The sequence below is a fragment of the Triplophysa rosa genome, linkage group LG16 (assembly GCF_024868665.1).
Source record: "Triplophysa rosa linkage group LG16, Trosa_1v2, whole genome shotgun sequence".
Classification (NCBI taxonomy): Eukaryota; Metazoa; Chordata; class Actinopteri; order Cypriniformes; family Nemacheilidae; genus Triplophysa; species Triplophysa rosa.
The window spans coordinates 4870443-4893767 of record NC_079905.1 but is presented as its reverse complement, the minus strand read 5'-3'; the positions used below and the strand labels follow the sequence as shown (position 1 = coordinate 4893767).

Genomic DNA, 23325 nt, shown 5'->3' with positions numbered 1-23325 from the left:
TCGTAGGCAGCGACTCTGCAAAAGATTTAACAATACATTTGATCAGAATTAGCATGGTAGCACCAGAAGTACCTTAAGTACTGGCTAAATTCATTTAAGACCAATTTGTGTTTTAGAAACAAGGTTTAACAAGATACAATTCTATTTATAATCAACATTACATTGCATTCTGGGATTGATTTCTTTACAAACGATAGATGCAGTGTTGCATTTAGCAGAATAAGGCATCTTAGAAAGCATCATGCATGTCTTAAAATGCCCAACACCCTACACTAGCCTTGAGGAGATCATGCCCAGGAGAGCGAGAATGAATACAGGAGAGAAGCTTCACACACAAACACTGTAATTATACAGAGAACAAAGCTTTAATGCCTACGCCGTGCTCAAGGGAAGGGCATGACTGAAAGTGACTGAAAATGACACACTTCTTTTATCAAAAATGCGGACACCGAGGCCTCATTTGCGTGTGTGCTTGTGTTTGTGCGTGCGTGCGCACCTGTCCATCCACTTCTCTAGGGAACCCTTTAGTAGTCAATGCTAAATTTACTGTCGTTTCATATTGAATTTCTTTTCATGATTCATTTTCCCTGTTTTCCAAAACCACACATGAGATCGCTTTAAGATCTCTATTTTTTATAGACATTGTTGAGATTAAACAGGGAGAAAATGGAAATTTTTGCTTACGTTTCTTGCATCTCAAATAAATCTCACAAATGTCTCTGAGTTTCAGATAAGATCTCAATAATGTCACAAACTGAGCAGATTTGCAATCAAAAAGCAATATTACTTAAAATCTCAATGTGAACTCAAACATTTCTCATCAAATTGATCCAAATCCAGATTATCTTTTACCTCTGCAATCTACATTCATTTCATGTGTTTTAACAATTGTCTCATTTGATTCCATTTGACTTCACCTAAGCAATTTAAGGAGAAACATCTGAGACTAAGTTGTTACATAAATGAAATGCAACAAAGAACTCCATCACGTCTCCTGCGCTATTAAACAGAAATATCTGAGCAAAAATGGTTTCTTCTGGGTCAAATCATCATCAAGAACTAAATAGAATACTCACACCAAATGACTGGTGCCTTCTAAAACTGTTAACCTGCTTTATAGCGGTTAGGTTGTAGATCAGGTGTCCCGTGCAACCATGAGCTAACTGAAGGTGCGAGTTTCTGTAACGCTCATATGTCAAAGCAACAAGGGCAGATTTAAAGATAGGCCAAACATAAACAAAACTATGTGGCAACTCATCGGAAGATTCAGTTGCTGTGTGGTTGGCATAATTATTTAGGTCACAAGGTAAAGACACCCGATATGTAACCGAAGCTTGCCACGTGTCAATCAAGGGTTAGATTTAAAACAAATCAGCACAGCCATGAGATGGTTACTATCTCCCAGCGAGGTGAGATAAACATAAGTCACAGGAGGTTTGGCTGGCCTGTAAGCGAGGGAAACGGCACTTCTAATCCTGTTTTTGTGTCGCTGCGTCCTCTGGAGCGCGATTGGCCACGCTCTAAATTTAGAGGAAAGCGGTAGGGAGGAAATGAGGCGAGTGCGATTGACAGCGAGATGGAAATCTGGAAAGAGGTCAAAAACGAAACTGACGTGTTTCTGTGTGACAGAAATGTAGTTTGAAGCCGCATCGATTCCTTGTGAAATTAATTTGCATTCATTCAAGTGAGGAAAGCAGTCACAATCACACAATGGTTGGCACACAGTCATCTGAACAAACGAAACAAGTAACAGAATGTATTTTCATGTATCTGAAAAATATAAAGGTTCATGTAGGAGGTGTGTGTGGATCACACATGTACTGTTTGCTGTTCAGAAGTCAATGGTACAAGGCTTCAGGAATCTAGACGGTTTCATCAGACGCACAAGCCTGGCCCGTAGTTAAGTTTCGGTCTGTGCTTGGTTATAATAGAATTTAATTTATAATGATAATAATTTATGTGAAAATATGATTGTATAGTTGTATTGAATTAAATGAAAACTACTCAACAGTTAAAGATTCTTTGCAGAGGTCTACGGGAAGTTAAGATTCACATAATGTTGTTGCCGCTGGAACGGTTTATAATACAATAAAATACACTTCTTTGTTCATAAGTGCATTTATATCACACAGTAAATGAAACGCATTTATTAAAAATGTGTATGCACAGTAAGACTTTTAAAATCACAGCAAAAATGGTAAAACATACAGTAAGTTCGAATAAGGGCAACAATTTCTTCACATTCCCAGAGAAAAAGTGTAATTATCTTCTTTAAAGAAAATGAATAGAAACACAACTCTTTAACGAGACAGACATGTTTATACAGTATTTCTGCTCTCTCTCTCTCTCTCTCTCTCTCTCTCTCTCTCTCTCCTGCTATTGTTTGGAATGTACAACCACTAATTTGCTAATTGATGGGTGGGTTGGACTTATTTGAAGACAGGTGATGCAGGTTACTGAGTAAGAGAGAGCCTTTATTAACCTTTTGAAATCCTGCAGCAAGGAAAAAGAAAGTTTGTGTGTGTGGGGGAAAGTGCGTGTGATGTAATTGAAAGATTGAATTTGATTATTGTGAGAATTTTGAAGGGGAAACAACATAAGGACAAAAAGAAGAACTTTTTTGTTTTTTGAGAGATAAATGGGGCTGAGGGAGGGGCAGTTTTATCATCCATGTTATTGGATCTCAGTTTGAGAGAATCTTCAATTATGACCCTGGACAACAAAACCTTATGGGTCAATTTTTTGAAATTGAGATTTTTAAATAATCTGAAAGCTGAATAAATAAACTTTCTATAGATATATGAGTTGTTAGAATAGGACAATATCTGACTGAGATACAACCGTTTAAAACTCAGGAATCTGAGAGTGTAAAAAACTCTCACTTGCCTTTGAAGTTGTTAATCAGGGGCACTGTGGCAGACCATCCACTCACAAAAATAAAGGTTTTATATATTTAAGGTAGGAAATTTACAAAATATCTTCATGGAACATGATCTTTACTTAATATCCTAATGATTTTTGGCATAAAAGAAAAATCGATAATTTTGACCCACACAAGGTATTTTTGTCTTTTACTAAAAATGTTCCCGTGCTACTTAAGACTGGTTTTGTGATCCAGGGTCACAATTTATTTTTGTATTTCAACATTTTATCCCATAGAATCAGTACATTTAACCTGGCCAAAGAATATGATACACTTTGCCCAATGAAACAATCCAGCTAAGGGGGTTTTATGGTCATTCAATGCTGTGTCCAAATCTAGCTGGCTTCCACTAAGTTAGAGATGAATTTGCCTTGGACAACAACAAAATATATGGGAAACATTTTCTCTTCCCTTTTTTTAATCTTTAAGAAACAACTTCCACTATCCTAGCTATACAATTTTTTCCCTTTTCCTTTCTGCCCACCAAAACATATCTGCAGCCTGTTATTGACCCATGACCCACCTGTTGAGAACCACTGTCCCAGTTTGATGTATCACAAGATTTCATACAGTAGACTGTAACTGCAACAACTACTCTTCTGCGTCTAAAATATAACATTCCTAGATATTGAAAGTGACCTATTTGTCAGATATGGTGACCCATACCCGAAATGTGACCTCTGCATTTAACCCATCCAGTGAGTATGAACACGCACAGCAAGTAGTGAACAAACGTACACCCGGAGCAGTGGGCAGCTATCACTGCAGCGCCCGGCGAGCAAGTAGGGGTAAGATGCCTTGCTCAAGGGCACCTCAGTCGTTACCTGCCGGTCCTGAGAATCCAACCGGCAACCTTCTGGTCACAAGTCTGACTCTCTAACCATTAGGCCACGACTGCCACTGTATATGCAAATTCATATAAGCAAATTCAGATTGGCTCCTAAAATGAATTAAGTTAACAAACATATAATACAGCAACAAGTGTAGCAATACAATTGCAAGATTTGTTTAATTAAAAATATAGCTTATATATTCTAGTCATTCCCCATCTTCATGGGATTCATATTTAAGGCACGGAACAGTTCTGTCATATAATGGCTTGTGTTTTCTGCCAGCATGCCTGGCCCACCTCCTGTTCCATTTCCTACACCATATCTTCCAGTGCCAACACATGTCTAATATTCATGCTACACGTTGGCAACCACCAAACAAACAAAAAAACATTACATTATCTTAATAAATATTCTGAGACCATGTAGATAACTAGATAAGATGAATCCTTTGGCATTCCAGATTCTCCAAGCTGGATGGAAATACTGAATCTGTTCCAGGGAATAAACAACAGGACAGTGCAAAATAGGATGAGGTGCACTTCAGCCTCCACACTGCTAGATGTCACTATTCTTTTTAGGTAGGCACTTTTCCCAAGGGCTGTATGGAAGAACAAGGACCCAAAACAAGGCCCCAGCAATGACAACCAGAGCCCCGGCACAGGCCATGCATGTTACTGACCATGACATTTCATGATGGAGAGGTATGGATTGGTCACTTGCCAAATATGAAAGCACTGATTGGTGGAAGACAATGAGACAGAGGAAGATTAAGACACCTGTAGAGAAACAGGGAGGGAAAGAGAAATTACATTTTATTTGTTTGTAAACAAAACAGTGTTTATTGTTTGAGTGAAGAAAGGCGTGTTGGCGTGTTCTGCTTTTACTAATACATTTACTGGGCAATGTTTTGTGACATGTTTTTGTTTGTGTCAGATCCATGGTGCACTTTGCTGTTAGCTAGACATGTTTTGAACGGTTTTCTTTCAGGATCGTGGTGGAGAAGCACAGATAAAGCGTTCTGTAATGGTTGTAAATATGTTTTGTAATTTGACAATGCATTGTATTTAGCAGATACAGCAGTGGCCAAAAGGGATGTCCCATTTGTACAGTACAGTGTTTGCTTTTAATGAGGTGTACTGTATGGCAACAAAACCAAGTTTTTTTCTGGACAAAATTATTTGGCAAAAAAGCAAACTTCTGTACAGCATTCCAGGGAATAGGGGTTTTATTTGAATATACAAAAATAAAAAAATGCTTAGAAGAAAGCTTACCAGAACTACTCCGTGCATTGACTACAATATTATCTATCATTGTAATATTTATCATTACAATATTATCTATCATTAAAATATATTTGAATAAAAATCAAAGATGTCAAATGCCCAAGGTTGTAAATCATGTTTGGCCACTACTGTATATTACGTGATGTGGAAGTATAGGGCTATTTGATACAGAATACAAAATCTGTTATGCAAAGTATATTGTACTGTAAATTCAAAGTGATCTAAAGTATGACCTATAAAATACTATAAAAATAAGTACAGTGTAAGTGCATCTATTGTTGTATGCACTCTATTTAGACAGTACCAGTAAAATGGTTATCATTTGCAACCAGCCTATTTATTATAATACATGACCAGACATGTGTCTGTTTTACAGTGTTTTCACACTCCTCTTTAAAAGAACCGAACTCGGACCCCTGAAAACGACCAAGTGTGAAAACGCTGGATTCCCACTGGTGCATAAAATCAATACAATGTCTTTTAGAAAAACATTTTAATGGGAATTATGTACATTTTCTTTACTTCTTGTGCAAGGCTTTCTCGGCATAGTGGAAGACAGGTACGAGTTATACACTTGTTAAAAAAAGCATGTTTGGCCACATAGTGCATTTGTAATTTGTAGATGTTTTGAATTCATTACCTGAAAGAATGAAGCAAACAGAGGCTGGCTTTAAGAAGAATTGAACGCCTTTGCTGACTGCCATAATGATGCAGATGGCACCCGTCGCCATCAGGAAAAGACTAAAGATGGCAAACATGGTCGACGCTACAGTCAGATCTGAAAGGTGAAGAGTGGTTATATTTACTGTATATGATAGACACCCAGAACATGTGATGCTTTAACAAAGAGAAGAAAGTTGTATTGAATGTTAGCTGCTATTGTATTAAATGATTCATCTGGGTATAAGCTATTTCTATTATTTGTTACTTAACCGACACCCAGGTATCTGTGGGGGAGCACACAGTGGAAAAAACAACTAATTAGTGATAGGAGTTGAAAATCTAAAGATAGACAGGGAATTGGGAAGATGACTCACTCTTTTCTGGCGTTTTCTGAAATAGGACGGTGTTCTCTCCTGTGGTGTAGAACTTAAAAAAGGTGCAGTTGGATTCTAGAACAGGATCCAAACAGGTGACGTTATTCTATCAGGCGTGTCATTCTAGTCCTCTTAAGCATCTGTGGGTAACTGATCTTACCTCCTTGTGTTTGTAAGTCCAAGGGCCCACAACTCTCCCGCGTTGGGTCGATATCTGAGACCCAGAAGGTCTTTATACAGGATTTCCACAAACCATAATGTGCAGCCAGACAAGTCTCATTGTTGTAGAAGTTCTTTGGCGGTGCAAGCTCCACCCAAAATTCAGTGCCCACCCCTAGCACAGTAAGCATGATGCCCGTTACAGCAATGAAAAATGTAAGTTTGATCTTGCCCTCCTGGCTCTCGCTGATGGCATCAACAGAACTGGAGAACGTTCGGTGTCGCCGATTGTGTCTTCCCCCGCGTCCCGTTAACCCTTTCAGCCCACCAGAAGGTTGGTGAGCGCCAGCAAGCGCATTCGCTGTCCTTGCCTCTTCATCCTGAACGACGAACGTGGACCACATGATTGATTTGATTTGCAGTTTTAAGAAATCCAGATAAGAGAATGACAGTCAATGGCTTATTTTGAAAGGGCATCTAAGTCCTCGAGTTGATTGAGATGAATATAAGATTGCAAACGAATAGTTAATGTAGGAGGAGGTTGTGTTAGATTGATTTTGTCGGATCAATCTCAGCTAGTTTGCTTTGCAAACGGTGCATATTCCCAAAGGATCTGGCAGAGTATGTTAATGATGCTGTAGTTAAGACCAGAATGGACAGCTAATGGAAGCTGGGAGGGGCGGGGGAAAAAATAAAAGTTTGCAGGAAGCTTCTCCATCCACGCAACATTTGAAAATGGCGTGACCGGATGCTTTAAGATGTAAACGATGAAGAGGTAATGATCAGGCTGGTTACTCTAAAAATGAAGAACATGATGAAACATGAGATCAGAATATTTTAGGAAAATGTAAGGAAATAAAAAAAAAGTATTAGTATAATGGTTGGGTGAGTTGTGGACTGATGTCTGGTGACTCATATTTATCAGATTTGTTTTCTGATTGCATATGTGACGGATTCTGTATGCTAATTTTGAATAGATAGAAAATCTCATTCCAAATTCTTTTTGAATTATTTTCATATTCTCCCCAGTTGTTGGCAAAGCAGAAATTTTGTGCCATCATTTGGATCCAAGTTTCTCTGCCGGTTTATTATTGTGGTCTTGTGGATGTCTTATGCACCTGCCCCTTACAAACAAAACAAACTGTGGTGGTTAGTTACTGATATGTCATTCACACAGTAACTTGTTGTCTAAGTGGGACGAATAGCTGCACCAAGACTTTGGGGGAAAAAAATACAAAATTTGAAAGTTTTGGTTTGATAAAACAGGTTGAAATTTATTTACTTGTTGAAATATGTCCACATATTTGGTGCCTTAACCTATTAATCACAATTATTTTATAGTGTATATTACATTTTGTCCAACAAAAAGCTTCAGTTGTTTTTTTTTGGTACCACACAAAAGACACTTAAATACATAAATACAACTTGCCATATCACTCTAAAAAATGTTGGGTTATAAATTTATTTATGGGTTGTTTCAACCTATTGTTGAGTTAAATATAACAATATTCTGGGTTAACTAAACCCAACTATTAGGTTTGTCCATATATGACCCAACAATAGGTTGAAATAACCCAACATTTTGTTTCAATTCAATACATTTTCTTGAGGTAACTACTAGCGGAAGTCAGTTCAAGTGTGGATAACCAGTGTTGCCAATTTAGCAATTTAGTTGCTAGATTAAGCAACTTTTCAGACTGCCTTGGCAACTTTCTTTTCAAAAAGCACCTAGCAACAAATTTAGCTATTTTCTAAATTGATTTGGAAACTTAGCAACTTTTGAAAAGTGACTCAAATAATAAAACCAAGCATTTTCACTCAAAATTACACAAAATAATGATATTCTCTTTCACACACTCAGTCACGTATGTTTGGCTGCAAAAGTCTGTGGACAAGTTGTTCCCAAACCGGTCCTGGAGGACCCCAGTACTGCACATTTTGTATGTTTCTATAATATATGTTTCCCTGCCAAAATGCCTAAAATACCACATCCGATTCAGATCTTTACTTTTAGTCTCTTCTAATGAACTGATGAGTTGGCTCCGGTGTGTCAGATGAGGGACACATACTGTGCAGTGCTGGGGTCCACCAGGACAGGTTTGGAAACAGTCACTTTTTTCAGGGGTTGAAAGAACATCTGCTAGTGATCTTCACGAGCTGTAAGGCTGTAAGGCTGTCACACTGTCTCATTAAATGGAGAAGAGCTTTAACGTATACAGTTTGTTTAAAGATACATTAAGGTATAATAATGCTAATGTGATTGTCCGCCATCTAATGCTAATAAATGTAACTCTAGAGTTAACATTACATATAAAACAATGAATGAATAAATACTTAAATGGAAAGAAGAGCTGTATTTTGATTTGTGTGACAGTTAATGGCCACTATGTTGTCTAGGCAACAATGGCCACTTCCGTTTCTTGTTAGTACAGTATGTCCCAGTGCGTGCATATTGTTTTGCTGCACACTAAAATGTAAATACTTTTACATAACAAAAACAGTAGTACATACTTTTAGTGCATAGTATAAGTAGGAGAATTGGGATGTAGCAAATGTGTATTTTCTTAGTTTTGCAAAGTTACGTAATGACGTCATTACACAATGACATCACAACGTAATTTAGCAACAAATTGACCCGCCTTTAGCAATTTTTCCAGAAAATGAGTTGGCAACAGTGTGGATAACAAGACATGCTAACACAACACGCTAATACTGCTAAATGGAATGAGTCACCAGTGTTGGGAGAGCCAAACACACGACGTCTTTGTTTTCTTGAAGTATAATGCTGTGCTCAGTATGCAAGTATGAAAAACATGATCAGTTCTATACTAAAAACATTAAAACATATTTATCATGAAACTTAACGCAGTGTGTACACACCCCAACAGCACAAACAAGCAGCTGACCTGTCAACTGTTGAATACGCGTAGAGCGTTTTGCAGTTTTCTCAGAGACGGCCAGCAAGTATAGATTAGAAGAAAGTGGTCGTCGATTTGGCACACTGTTACCTCTCAGCATTGGGGGTGAGGGGTGTTTGTGTCCCAAAAGATCACGCCCATAAGGATATGTCTGTCTGTGTCAGTCAGCTGTTACTTCATGTAGTAGACTGAGATTTCAGTACATGGTCTCCATGTCAGTCTAATGTTTGTATCTTGCTGCGTCTCCATGAATGTGTGTCTGCGAGTACGCATGAGAGCATTTCTTGATTCTATTTTAGAAAGCCACCTGTTAATGACATTAAAAAAGCATGGCACTGAGCCCAGAGTTGAGGTTATGGGATGTGTGTGAGTGTATTCTGGGAAAACGAGGTCTGGAATTCTGAGGCACCTCAATGTCAGTATATCAAGCAGAGAGGTTCACTTTAAATATTTTTTGCTTTGTTCCATACAATAGCTATTTAAAGTCTCACTGGAGTGCTTTGAAACACTAAAATTTAGGGTGGGACATCTTGAGTGACTTCTCCCTTGTTTATAATAGTTAGTAGTGTTTAATTTAACTCACAGCCTAAAACTTGATGATAAACTGAAGTGCCGACTGATCAAATCTCGTTAAGAGACCGTACATTTTGTGCTTACTGTATATCTACTAAATGTGAATTTTGGCATTTTTGGAGCACACTACAGTAGCTTATAAAAACTTTAAAGCTACCATATTTATATTGAAAAACTTTTGATTTCATGGGGACTTGAAAGTGACTACATTTTCCATGCTTCCAAAATTATGAAAAATGCCATAAAGACACCATAAGTTCCATTTAGTTAACATAAGGCATTCTCATTTGTCATTTTGTAAATTCTTCTAATTGATTTGAATGGATTCAAATACATTTTAATAAATATTATGTATAATATATACAACAATATATACATATTTACTTGAAGAGGACAAAAATGTGCATTCTTAACGGTGCTTTTGGAGTAAGTTTGTTGTTAGTATTTGGTTAATGTGTCTCATGATAGCAGTTTGCACGCTTCACATCTCTTCCAATAGATTGTCTGCTGCAGACAAACCAAAGTGTGTGTAGTGATTTGTTTTAAACAAAATTGAAACAAAGTCTCAAGTCTTTCTATCATTAACCATACAGTATTAAATGGATTTTAATATACTTTTGAGCATACTATATTGCTAACCAGCACATGCCATTTTATAAAAGTGAAATCTTGGTACATTATCCTAATTTGTAACACTTTTGAAGACATTATTTTAAAGCGAATAAATTAAGATTAGAGATTTCTTGTGTGTACTGTACAGTAGTGGCCAAAAGTGATATTTGTACAATTGTTGCTTTTATTGTCCCATCAGGTTAGATTAAATTGTCAAAATATATGAGATGTAAGGTACAAAATGAACAAAACATTCAACTTTAAAGGTATTTGTTGGACAAAATTAAAATATTACAAATATACAATATATAAAAAATGATGCATATAAAAGCAAAAAACTCAGTAATAAAGCATACATTGACTACAGTTTTATCTGTTATTAATATTTGTTGATCCTCTTTTGTGGTAATATTTTGTAGTCATTCTCCTGTCTTTATAAACTTTACACGTGTTTTGTGTCATTTTTGCCAATCCCTCTTCATTTATTTCTCAAAGCTGAGCTTTAATATATACTCCAAACACACCAATGCAATATTCATATGACATTTTTAATTCATCCTTAATAAAATATTTGAATAAAGAGTGAAATTGTCAGTCGTCTAAATCTGGATATCACTCTTGGCCACTATTGTAGGTAATAAAAACTGCACATACTGGTGGTTAACACACTATGTTTTTCTATTAAGTGTGAACTGCTGATATTAAATATGTGCTCTTGACATTACTGCAGCGTAAACTGCCATTGAAACTGCGATTTGTATTCAATCTGTTCAATGTATATATGATGTACTGACACGGGACCTTCTCATTTGTATTATGTGGCTTTATCAGACAGACAAAAAAGAGAACCAGCAAGGAGACGGAGCGAGACAGACACTGTGCTGCAGTCTTATGTGCTCAGCATGGCGATGGCTCTGTGGTCTGTGCACTCGCTAACCTCTTCAGAATGCTGGCCAGCAGGTGGCGCCACCAGAAGTCCCCCGGACCACCAACATGTCTGTGCACACCTCATATTCGGATGTTCAATGTAAATAAGATATACTATAACATTCTATGTTTTTCTATTCCTAGTTTTGTATTACTGTTCAATTTGTTATTGAACTGTGATTCTTTATGAAAATTACCGTCTGTTAAAATCTTACCACTAGCAGCGCTGTTGCATAAATGAATTAGCATAACTCACTGACTAATGTAAAGGTGAGACTCTTGAGTGTATTTTACTTTAATTTTAACATCTTTTGTCATTATGGCAGTTTATTCCCAAAATTAGTATATTCAAGCATTTGAATTTTGATTTCAACCCACGACCTTTGCCGCTAGCCTGCTCTCGCTGTTGAGCTACAGTTTAACACATTCTAGATGAGTACCCAAGTTGATACAATCAGTAGATGCAACAATTTTTCTTGATGTTCTGTGTGAAAAACACATATACTTTGTACCAGCATCCATAATGCCTCACTTCCTCCGCATGTGCAGACAGTCATCCGAGTGTGAACGTATTAAGCTTTGTCCTGACGCACAGTAGAAAAAGAGATAAAGAGATAACTGCCAACAGAGCTTTCAGTTTTGGACTGGGATATGGAATAGAGAAAAGATTGTCATTTCTGACTCCAAATGTGTGCACTGTTAGAAGTTCCACCTACAGTAATTCAACTTTAGTTCAAAGTTTAGGTTTAATCAAAATTGGCTTTTTTCAAGTCACATCAGTTTAATTGACTTAAAAAATCTAATTGCATTTGGTTGAATAATTTTGCAGATTTAAAGTAATGGAAAAACTTTTAGCATTTTTTTACAGTGTAAGCATCAGACTTCTCTTCACCATACTGTAGGTTTAGCCAAATGTTGTGAGAACGTCATAAGAGCACAGCGTGACCTACAGATTTATCAGGAAGAAGCTGTTAGTTAAGGCTCAATTACATCTGTAAGTGGATGATTGCACAACCCTGGCAGCAGAAGCCATTCACCTGTGTCATGTCAAAATCGATCGCCCAATGTAGAAAGAAATCACGAAGACCAAGAAGCCAGGTTTCAAGAGTTTCAATCTTTATTTGCTCGAGCAAGCAAAGTGAGACACACAGAGTTCATCTGCAGATGTCCAACGAATACATATCTGACTCCATCTTTTATACAGTAACCTCAAGTTGTTTTTCACAGTGTTAACCAATCATGTCTCGCCTGACATCACCTTCTACCAATCAGGTTTCACATGATATCACCTTTTTTATTAGTCCATCCTCTTTCTGAGTCGCCACCATTATATCTTAATCAGGTCTTAACCTGCCACAGTTATATGTCAGGTTCACTATACTAGGACTTAACCGTGGCAAAACCCTTTTAAAGTTCCAACTTAGCAGGCAGATGTACAGTATATCATATTGTTATTTATATTAAACTATTGTTATATTTATACACTGCTCCGGGTGTACGTGTGTTCACCACTTGCTGTGCGTGTGTTCACTATGGATGGGTTAAATGCAGAGGTCACATTTCGGGTATGGGTCACCATATCTGACTAATAGGTCACTTTCACTTTCACTATATCATATTGTTATTTACTAAAAGCCTCCTTACTTATACATTTACTTTTAGCTTGCAAATGTATATCATATTGTAATTTACTAGAACCTTTCTTGCTTAATGTAGTTTTTATTACAATGAGCTAATGGTTAAATGGATACTGTGCAACCCAAAAAGATTACTGTTCAAACAAGCTAATACTGAACACATCAGTGTTCGTGACTTTGTGCAATAAATTATAGCAATGCACAGACTACGGTCTACTTTCGTGTTGCAAAACATATACTTGAACTATGCTTGAACCAACTAATGTCTACAAAGTGTATGTGTTGTATGTGTCTACAAAGTGTATGTGTATGTGTAATGCTAAGCAGATGCCTAATGGTGCTGCTTGGTGCTCAACCCATGAGGCCCATAGCCTTTGCTATATCAGAGAAGTGTATGAAACCTATAACTAACTTAAATGTATTAATTCATATAAGAAACTCAATACTATAATAGAGAAACCACCATAGTAGTTAGGTCAAAAATATCAATACACATATACTTTTAATATGATGAAAAGCTGGGAAAAGCTCACCAAAATGTTTTGCTAAATTCTTTGGAAAGAATCATTATTTTTGCAAGTAATTTGGGTTCCACTAGTGCAGAAATTACAGCGAGGAAAGCCTAGAAATGAAATATAAAGGATTTATTGTTAACATTTATAATTAATAATAGACAAAACAACATTTGAAAGCTGTGGCTTCTGTCCTGTATCAATCTTATTTAAATCTCTAAGTATTATAGGTTTGATATTGTTTCATTTTAGTTAGAACACTGGAAGACATTCAAAGTTTGGATGGCCATCATTGCAAAGTTCTTTAAAATCTCATTTCTATACAGTTTCTTTAAATCTACACAGTAGAATTCCACCCATCAAAATCAGTGCAGAAATGTTAAATATCTGAGCCTGTTGTACCCTACTTATAAATTGCATAAGTTTGACCCACTGACCATTCTCGGTAAATGCCAACCTGAGGCAAATGCATTTTGAGGACCATTTTTACACATTAAACCCCTGAAAACCGGCAGAATGAAAAGAAGGCTCATAAGTAATGGGAGGGCACGGGGGGTGGAGAGAGTTAAAATTATCCTCCCTAAAGCAAATCCCTCTCAATCTGATCAGTGTGTTTGGAATGACACGGCTGCATGTATTTCTTTTTTCTTCCTATATAATCGATTTCTTATGGAGCTGGTCGACTGGTATGGTTTACATTCATGCTTGTGTTTTAGTGTCATTTAGAGTTTAGCTTAATTGAAGAATTTACAAAATGTTTGCTCAGTTTAGCACTGTGGACATGCTCCTTTGCAAATGTTATGAGAATATGAGAGTAAACAGCTTGTTTTAAGCAAACTAATAGAGAATAGAAGAGTAGATGTGCTTTTAATTTCATAACCATGTTTTCTTAATGGCGACAGTAAAGATTTTTGAAACTGTATAATGAGCTTGTGATATTTAAATGAAGCTGCAGTATATGAATATATCAGGCCTTTGTTGATGGCTATATATGCGTTGTGTGTTTTATTTTTATACACTGTTCACATTAGATTTTGTTTAAATTGATACAAATTCTTCAGTCTTACAAGAGATGCTTGCAGTAATGGGTCAATGGTGGTGTAGTCACTTTGCAGTCTATATAGTCACCCTTAGAATTTTTTTGTCAGCATGTGTATTTGTTTTTGGTTTTTATATACATAAAACATTTGTACTAAGTGGAACAGGTGTTAATAGAATTTAATTTGATGTCAGAACACAGTACCTCATGTGAACATGTGTTTTCATGTTGACCTATGGTGAACAAATCTTAGTATGGCCTGATTTTACTTGTTCAAGCCAATGGCCTGCATACTGTATGTGATTATTTTAATGCTAGTCATATAACATGTTTTATTGAGCTTGAAACATCTACACAGTTAAAAAATCGAAACAATACTGGTCATTTTCTTCCAGGACATAACTATTCATTTTAAACCGCTGTAAAAAATCAATAACATATGTGGAAAACAAAAACATTATGGCAAATTCTTTTTACAGTTTAATACTAACAAACAACACTTTGTTGACACTTGTTATATTGTTACCCACATTTTCTTATTCTGAAGACTTTTATTCTCAGATAATGTATTGTAAAATGTATCTCCATAACATGGTAAAATGATAGCTACCATGGTTTACCAAGTAACTCTATATATTATATCCATCATATATTCAACAAATGAATGATGCACCTGCTGCCCCTTTTAATCCACACATCGATGTATTCGAATGTTGTAGTTATGTCTAGATTTTAGGGGACGAGGCTTCATCATGACTGAAATCTAAATGTCTCTAATCTGCAGGAATGCACCGTGGCCTAACCAAATCCAGAAGTTAAAGGATTACTTTTAACCTGCTAAACTCTGGAGAGCCTGTGTGCCAAAGACCTCATTAACCTGGGGGCAGAGAATGGTCAATCACTTCTACCACTCCTCCTCTGTTGTGTGGTAAAGATGAAATGTGCATCTGGACGCTGAAATGCGAAAGTCCTGCATCTGATGGATTTATAACCGTTGAAAGAAACCGCAGTGGACCCTTACTGTAACTGCACTTCAAAAAAGTAAACAATGAAATATTTGGACATTCGTCATGGATTCCTAAATGCATTTATTCTTCTCCCATGACCTCTTTTCATGGTGCAAAGGAATTTCATTATGGTCAAACCCACAAATCAAGCCAATATGTTGCTGCCTTTCACAGAACACATGTATGGGAGAGGGATTTTTCATGAACTGTATCATCCCCCTCTCTCTTTATTTCCTCTTCTCCTTCTATCCTTTTTGCCCTCCATCACAGTTAGTAGCATGCCAGGTTTGGAATACGACTGGGGAACACAACCCAAACTTGTTTGCATCCCCATCCCTGCAGATACAGACCCGAGCTGTTTCACACCGGCTGGGGCTTCCCATGGACCCAGTAGCAATGGGCACGGGAATGGACATGGGCCCAACAGCAATGGGCACGGGAATGGACATGGGCCCAACAGCAATGGGCACGGGAATGGACATGGGCCCAACAGCAATGGCCACGGGAATGGACATGGGCCCAACAGCAATGGCCAGGGGAATGGACATGGGCCCAACAGCAATGGCCACGGGAATGGACATCATGGGCCAGTTAGCGGAATGCCAAATAGTCACACCAGTAGTAGTAGCCGACATGGCATATCCGATGAGGCCAAAGCAACCATCCTTCACCTGAGGGAGAGCCTTGTACGACAGAAGGAAACCATCCTGGATCAGCGAGAGACCATTCGGGAACTGACAGCAAAACTGACCCTCTGTGAGAGCTTTGGAAGAGGGCACCATGATGACAACCATAACAGCCCATCGAACCACAACTCCCATCATTCCTCACACCTCTATGACAGCCACCATGCTGATCCACACTTCCCTCTAAATGGGCATCGCAATGACCATCATAGAGGCAAATCTCCATACCTAGGCACACACGGAGGCTTCTCACCTGAACAAACAGGAAGGACTCTGCAGGCTTTGAAGGAGAGGCTGGAAAATCTGCAGGTGGGAGGGTTTAAAACTTCTGTCCTTTAATTTCATCTTTTGCATATTGGATATGGCAATACAGAGTATTTCTCCACACCTTTTGGATTTTGTCTTTTAGGGGTTGTTTTGCATGTTACAGGTGAATATATTCAGGATAACTTCTCAGCATAACATAAGCTCATTTCTTGCTCTGTATCAAAAACTTTGGTGGTCTCTCGTGCCAGACCTGGCACGTTGGCTTATGTAATTAGACAGATCTCTCCTTTTGAAAGATCATGTAGGGTGAAGGGTTTTTATTGGTAACTAATGCATATTATTAAAATATTTCTGTTAAGTAAAATATAGGAAATATAGGCCTAAATATTATTTGCAAAATAGCAATGCACTAAAATAAGTTGAGGAACGAATAGAATAGAATAGAATAGAATAGAATATAGAAATTAGAAATTAGAAAATAGAAAATACAATAGAATATAGAAAATATAAAATAGAATAGAGTAGAAAATAGAGTAGAAAATTAATAAAATTAAATAAATAAAGTTTAAAATTTGATGACACATAAAACATAGCTAAAATATAAATAAAATGTATATAAAAACTCGATTTCAAAAGAATTATTAAAACTATAAGCTAATAATAATAATAATAGTAACTTTGGTAGGATAAAAAAATAAGATGACAAAAGCACATAACAAATTATCTAAAAATATACATAAAATTAATAAAAACTGAAAAGAAAATAATGAATTTGAATTGAAAATATTAATAAAACTACTCAAACTGCTAAATAATAAAAAGAAGAACTCAGTCAGGCATTTAGTCTCTGTTGTAAAGTGATGGGAATTATTAGAAAAGCCATTGTCTCTGAGAGGAAGTGCACACACAGCATGCTGGTGACAGAGCTTTGCGATGTGCTAGATGCTGCCACCACCAATTAGTCCCATCTGCATTGAGCCATTAAGCACAGACTGATATGGTGTTGTGTAAAGCTGGATTTGCTGCAACTAGCCTATTTGAAGGAAAGAGGGCGACATTGAAAATGAGGGCTGTAATGTCATAATGTTTATCTGAATTTTAATGTTTCTTTTAGTTTGTATCCCTCCACAATCATCTTTTCTCTTTTTCTTTATCCCTATTTTCACAGACAAGAAATTCTTCCAGCTCCTACTCCAGTTCATTGAAAGATCTTCTGCAACGCAAAATCAACGCACTTGAAGAACAGCTCCACCACCACCATGACAGTCACCACAACACTGGTCACCACGACAGCCATCATGGACATGATGACCACCGTAATAATCCCCACAGCAACCATCACGATGATCACCATGATACCCACCATGCAAACCATCACGAAGACCATCACCCCACTCACAATTATAACCATCATTACAATTACCACAACGAACGCCACAGCGACCACCACAACGATCACCATGACAACCATCAGGCTGGCCATGACGATCACCATGACAACCATCATAACAGCCATGATGACCATCATGATGATCACCATGATGACAGCCATCATGACAACGGTCATCACGATGATGTGCATCAAAGCAACGGTCACCATGACGATGGACACCATGGCAGCGAAGACCACTATCAACAAATCCCATACAAACCAACAGGCTCAAGAGCACCAGTGCGTGGAACCCACAGCAAGCTAGAAACGGTGCTTAGCAATCTTCACAAGACTCCAGAAGCAGGTGATGTGTCCTACAAAAAAAATATGAGTTTGATAGCTTTAAAGGGACAGATCACCCAAAAATGAAAATTCTGTCTTTATTTATTCACCCCCAAAGTGTTCCAATCCATAAATTTCTTTGTTCTGATGAGCAGAAAAGAAGATATTTTGAAGAATGTAGGAAAACAAACAGTTCTGACCACCATTGCCATTTTTCATACTATGGTAGTCAATGGTGGCCAAGAACTGTTTGGTTAAAAGCATTCTTCCAAGCACAAGAAATGAAAGTTTTTGTAAATTAGTGGCTGAGAAAATATAATATACATTTTTCCAAATCACCAATAGCACTAACTTCTGAGTTCTTTGTCATGACCCTTAACAGGCTCAATCAAGAAGCCCAAGAATCCCGATGCCTTTCAGATTGGCTTCCCAATGCGCACCAACTATATGTACGGCCGAATCAAACGCACACTTTTGAACGAGATCTTCGCTCTGACAGTCTGTCTTTGGCTCAAAGGAGGCTCGGGACCTGGGATCGGGACTCCATTTTCCTACTCTGTCTCAGGACAAGCCAACGAGCTCGTCCTTATTGAGTGGGGCAACAATCCCATGGAACTCCTAGTCAATGACAAGGTACAGAAATTATATGTGTTGTATTGCGTAACTCCACAAAAGATTTTGATCCCTATATTCAGCACATCTATAAGTAGTATTAACAATGCAATGTGTTTGATTTGATTATTATACAGTAGCAATGATAGTAATTCTATGCATTTTTGTGGTTAGTGCTCATAATAAAGACTCTTGGCCTGTAACAAAAATAAGGGGTCACCAGACTTACCCTAATGACGCCCATGTCCCGTCCTTACAGCGATCTGAAAAGCTGTCACTTCCTCTTGGGTCCCATCCATTTGCATCATCCTGCCCAATTAGTTAATGGCTTATCTTAGGTGACGTGTAAATACATACTACTGTTCTTTGTTATACCATAGCAGGACAGATATTGACTCTCAGCTACTGTTTACATGCAGTTAAACATTTTTATGCTGCTAAAACTAAAAGGCACTGATGTTGAAATTGCTACAGTTAGACTATTATTTTACCAGGTCATACTATACAGATGTAATGTAATTGTTCGGACGGATGTTTTTGCACCGATTGATTAAACGAATGTGTCAGGTTATTTATAAACATACACTCTATGTATTGCATAAAATAATATTAGTTTGCCATCAGCCTGGCTACAAGAAAGTGAAATCTGACCCAACCTTGGGTTGAAACTGTTGTAAAATAACAGTAAAATGCTGTAAAATTACAATGTAATGTAACAATGTAAAAACCTGTAGTTTTAGTGTTTTTACAGATTTTTCATTCACAGATTTTTAAAATACGGTAAAAAAAACTTAAAATTACGGAAAACACCGAAAACATGATAAACATGTACTTTTACGTGCCAAAATAACTGTTTTTACTGTATTTTACTGTTTTTACGAGATTTTTTTTACAGCAACAAACCTCCAGGAAGCATATTTACACACTTTTGTACTTAGCTGTAAAGTTTACCACTTGACCACTTAATCCTTAAAAATGATTATTTTGCTGTTTGTTTATTATCGCTGCTGTCCTTCTGAGCCTTGTATCTCCATATTTAGTGTTTTTTATTTTTTTTGCCATAAATCATAATTATCAGTCACCCTTTATGTTTGTTACTGGGTTTTCGCACAAATCTAACCAATAAAACGTATTTGAAAAAGGCTTGTCAACTTTGACAACACAGTTAATCATTTAAACAGTACAGTATTTTTTCTACTTCCTGAAAAACAGCAAATTTGGACATTCGGAGGGACAGCAACAATATTTAAATGGCATGTCTGTGTAAATGGGATATTAAAATAATCCGATTGATTTAAAGTCAGTCTGTTCCCTCTTTCAGGCTGTCACTCTTCCTCTTTCTCTGACGGACAGTAAGTGGCACCACCTCTGTGTAACGTGGTCCACACGTGAGGGCACGTGGGAGGCTTATCAGGATGGTGTGAAAAGGGGCTCTGGGGAGAATCTTTCTCCTTGGCATTCAGTCTTTATCCTTGGACAGGAGCAGGTATGTCGCACAGAATCACACACTACCGCATCACATAAACAAAACAAACACACTAACTTAAGACCTTCTTTTATCCAATACCAGGACACTCTCGGTGGACGTTTTGACGTCACACAGTCTTTTGTGGGCGAAATGTCAGATCTGCAGCTGTGGTCACGTGTGCTCACTTCTGCCGAGATCTACAACCAAGCATCCTGCTCCAGCCACCTCACCGGTGATGTCGTCACCTGGAGTGAGTCCATGGTGGAACTCCACGGGGGTGTTACAAAATATCCATTTGACCCTTGTCATTAGGGATCTACTGCCAGCTCACTCCATCTCAAAAGATGGTCCACAGCTTCAACTGAGTCCACTGAGTAGATCTACCTCTGCTTACCTGCAGCTCAGCAGGTGGACAGTTATGAATCCAGAGGGCAAGTCTGTATAGAAAGACTGAATAGAAAGACTCTGTTGCAGAGATTTAAAAGGTTGGCTAATAGGATTCCAGAAAGGTTCACATAGGCCTTCGGCATTTAACTAAGCACTTTATTAGTTTATGTGTCTAAGAATGACATGCTGCGTATCGATAAGCACTCAGGATGTCAACGCTTCGTTTCATGTTTTGGTTCACTTCCAAGCATGAGCGGGTAATGAAAGAACTTAAAGGGATAGTTCACCCAAAAATGAAAATTCTGTCATGAATTACTCACCCTCTAGTTGTTCCAAACCTGAATAAAAAGAATGTTAGCAACTGACAGTTCTGAGGCACCATTGACTACCATATAAAAAGTATATTTTGTGTATTTTTTTATTCTTTCGAACACAAAAGAAGGTATTTTGAGGAATTTATGAAAGTAAACAGTTTTCGGGGCACCATTTAAATTTTTCCTATTATGGTAATAAATGTTTCATAATAAATATGTGAACTGTCGGTTGCTAACATTCTTCCAAATATCTTTCTTTGTGTTCAACCGAACAAAGAAATTCATGCAGGTTCGAAACAACTAGAGGGTGAGTAAATGATGACCGAATTTTGATTTGGGTGAACTACAGTAAGTGCTCGTAGCATGATGAAAGAAAAAAACAAAATCAACAATGTTGACTTTTTTCATGTTAATATAAAGGTCATGGAAATTCATCTCTTTGGATACACCTGTCTGAGTTTTAAAAGCTGATAGTTGAAGCTTTTGTTTCACAGTACATTTCTCATTTATAATGCATCTTCTCAGAGCCAGGACTGAGTAAGGTTTATAACCTGAGGTGCTCTTTTAGTCTTACAAATCAACTAAGAAAAAGAATTAATTCTTGTAGCATTTTAATATGCATTGAAATTACCATAAAAGAAAGCTGGAGGAAATGCTTTTATGAGCATGTATCATGTTTAAACAAATATTTTTAAAACTGGCATTTTTGTATTGCTATAGACTTAGGGGATTTGAAGTGTTGGAAATCATTTTTAATGTTTCATATTTATTATATACACATGGTGGTCTGTGGGAAGGTGGGCTGCTGTCATGGCAGCTGCATGAAATCGTTGAGGTGTCCATGGCAACGCAGCTTAAAGGCGGATTACAGAGCTGAACGGCTCTATCTGTCCCTTGTGATTTTCTTTCATAATGCATAAAACACAACAAAAACACACATGCAGAAGGAAGAGTAACAGGTTCACCGTGCATGCTGTGTAAATAAGCTGTTGAATGCACTTTATCATTGCTACTCTGTGAGACATTGATTTATGCTTTTATGTTGTGCTGTAGTACAATTTGTTTGAAGGCAAGTTGTTTTTGTTCTTCAGGGCTGCATTAAACACATTTATTGTTTCAGACTTTTCAACTGTAGCCAAATGTAGCTGTTTTTTCCTCCTATCAAAAGATTATTTACAGATTTACCAGTTAGGTAATCATTCAATTTATGTACGTATGTATGCATGCATTTGTGCGTGTGTGTGTGTGTGTGTGTGTGTTCAAAAACAGACTTAATGGATACATTTTTAACCATTTAACCTCACCTTTAGTGCGTCTATATTTGTATCCAAATGCACTAATTAGTTTATTGTTTGTTTGTTTACTCTCTGTGATGTATATACCATATTTTTTCTTATTATTTACAATATGTTTGGCCACCTCCTTAATGCCTGTAAGCCAAAAATGTAAAAGCGTGTAAGTTATTTGTAAATAAAGGTTTTGGACTCATTGAGGTTTGAAGTCTTTGAGAATGAAAATATAAAGACACAAAATGCAAGGATCCTTACAACTCTTTTTAACTATAACAGTAAACATTCCTGTTAGAAAAAATTATTATGTGCACCCTCTAGTATACAAAAAATGCCAGTGCCAGTGAATGGATAAATAATCTAATCAGATGTTTATTTCTTCATCTCCTACACACAAGTCTTGCTTTTATGATTCAGCAAGGATTAGAAATCCATTTTCCTTCATGTGGTTGATGTTCACAGGTACAATGAAGTATAGTAATCTTGCCAACTATCTGAGACTGTCTACTGGCATCAAACAGATATAACAGCACCAGCTGGTGCCTTTGAGGGTTTGTGACAAAGTGTAAACGGGGCTATAATACCCCACAATAGCTTGTCTTTTTTTTCTAAAAATCCTACAGGAAATAGTTTACTTTTTTGTCTCCAGTCCACTTCACAAAAGATGGCTTTTTAACCTGGTTTCTCTCTTTTAGAAAATGAATACACAGAATCAGAGTAAAAGCTGATACCACAGTACTGAGAAGAATGGCATGATGTTTATGGTAAATGACCTGCCTGACCTTTTCTTTTATACTTTGCTTGTTGGTTCAAAGGCTTTTGGCCTTAGGGTGTGTAAAGAGCATAAATGTCTACTACTACAGTAAATGTACATGAACATTAGTCTAAACATTATTCTATAATTGCAAATGTAATAATCGGTAATGTATTAAGACAACCTATAGGGAAAATGGCAGCCAAATTGAGCAATGGCATATGTGTTGAAAAAGCAGAATATTCTATAGATTCAACAATATTTTGAACTGCCCTATACTGGGGTGGTTTTCTACCTTATTATTTATTATATAAAAGCACAATTATGTTAGCGTTTAGTCACAATTTGATAACCAACAGAGGCCTCTGTGTGCA

At 37.2% G+C, this 23325-nt stretch overlaps 2 protein-coding genes across 2 annotated transcripts; one reads left to right on the top strand and one right to left on the bottom strand.

The window, feature by feature from the left end:
• Positions 1 to 2120: 2120 nt before the first annotated feature.
• On the bottom strand, positions 2121 to 9300 carry cacng6a (calcium channel, voltage-dependent, gamma subunit 6a). Its single transcript, XM_057355130.1, has 5 exons — positions 9142 to 9300; positions 6237 to 7031; positions 6077 to 6151; positions 5680 to 5817; positions 2121 to 4532 (listed from the first exon to the last, which is right to left on the bottom strand). The coding sequence occupies exons 2-5, from the start codon at positions 6637 to 6639 to the stop codon at positions 4312 to 4314; spliced, it is 837 nt and encodes a 278-aa protein (XP_057211113.1). The 5' UTR covers positions 6640 to 7031; positions 9142 to 9300; the 3' UTR covers positions 2121 to 4311.
• A 4735-nt stretch (positions 9301 to 14035) lies between these two features.
• si:dkey-14o18.2 (neuronal pentraxin-1) lies at positions 14036 to 22397 on the top strand. Its single transcript, XM_057354895.1, has 6 exons — positions 14036 to 14100; positions 15238 to 16455; positions 17582 to 18149; positions 18510 to 18760; positions 20061 to 20225; positions 20310 to 22397. The coding sequence occupies exons 2-6, from the start codon at positions 15568 to 15570 to the stop codon at positions 20517 to 20519; spliced, it is 2082 nt and encodes a 693-aa protein (XP_057210878.1). The 5' UTR covers positions 14036 to 14100; positions 15238 to 15567; the 3' UTR covers positions 20520 to 22397.
• Positions 22398 to 23325: the final 928 nt, after the last annotated feature.

Bases quoted from the DNA above. Each gene is read 5' to 3' on its own strand.
- cacng6a (XM_057355130.1), bottom strand. From the start codon at position 6,639: ATGTGGTCCACGTTCGTCGTTCAGGATGAAGAGGCAAGGACAGCGAAT. The intron at 6,152-6,236 runs GTAAGATCAGTT...ATCCTGTTCTAG, and splicing joins GGACTTACAAACACAAGGAG to AATCCAACTGCACCTTTTTT. The intron at 5,818-6,076 runs GTGAGTCATCTT...TTCACCTTTCAG, and splicing joins TCAGAAAACGCCAGAAAAGA to ATCTGACTGTAGCGTCGACC.
- si:dkey-14o18.2 (XM_057354895.1), top strand. From the start codon at position 15,568: ATGGTGCAAAGGAATTTCATTATGGTCAAACCCACAAATCAAGCCAAT. The intron at 18,761-20,060 runs GTACAGAAATTA...TCCCTCTTTCAG, and splicing joins AACTCCTAGTCAATGACAAG to GCTGTCACTCTTCCTCTTTC. The intron at 20,226-20,309 runs GTATGTCGCACA...ATCCAATACCAG, and splicing joins TTATCCTTGGACAGGAGCAG to GACACTCTCGGTGGACGTTT.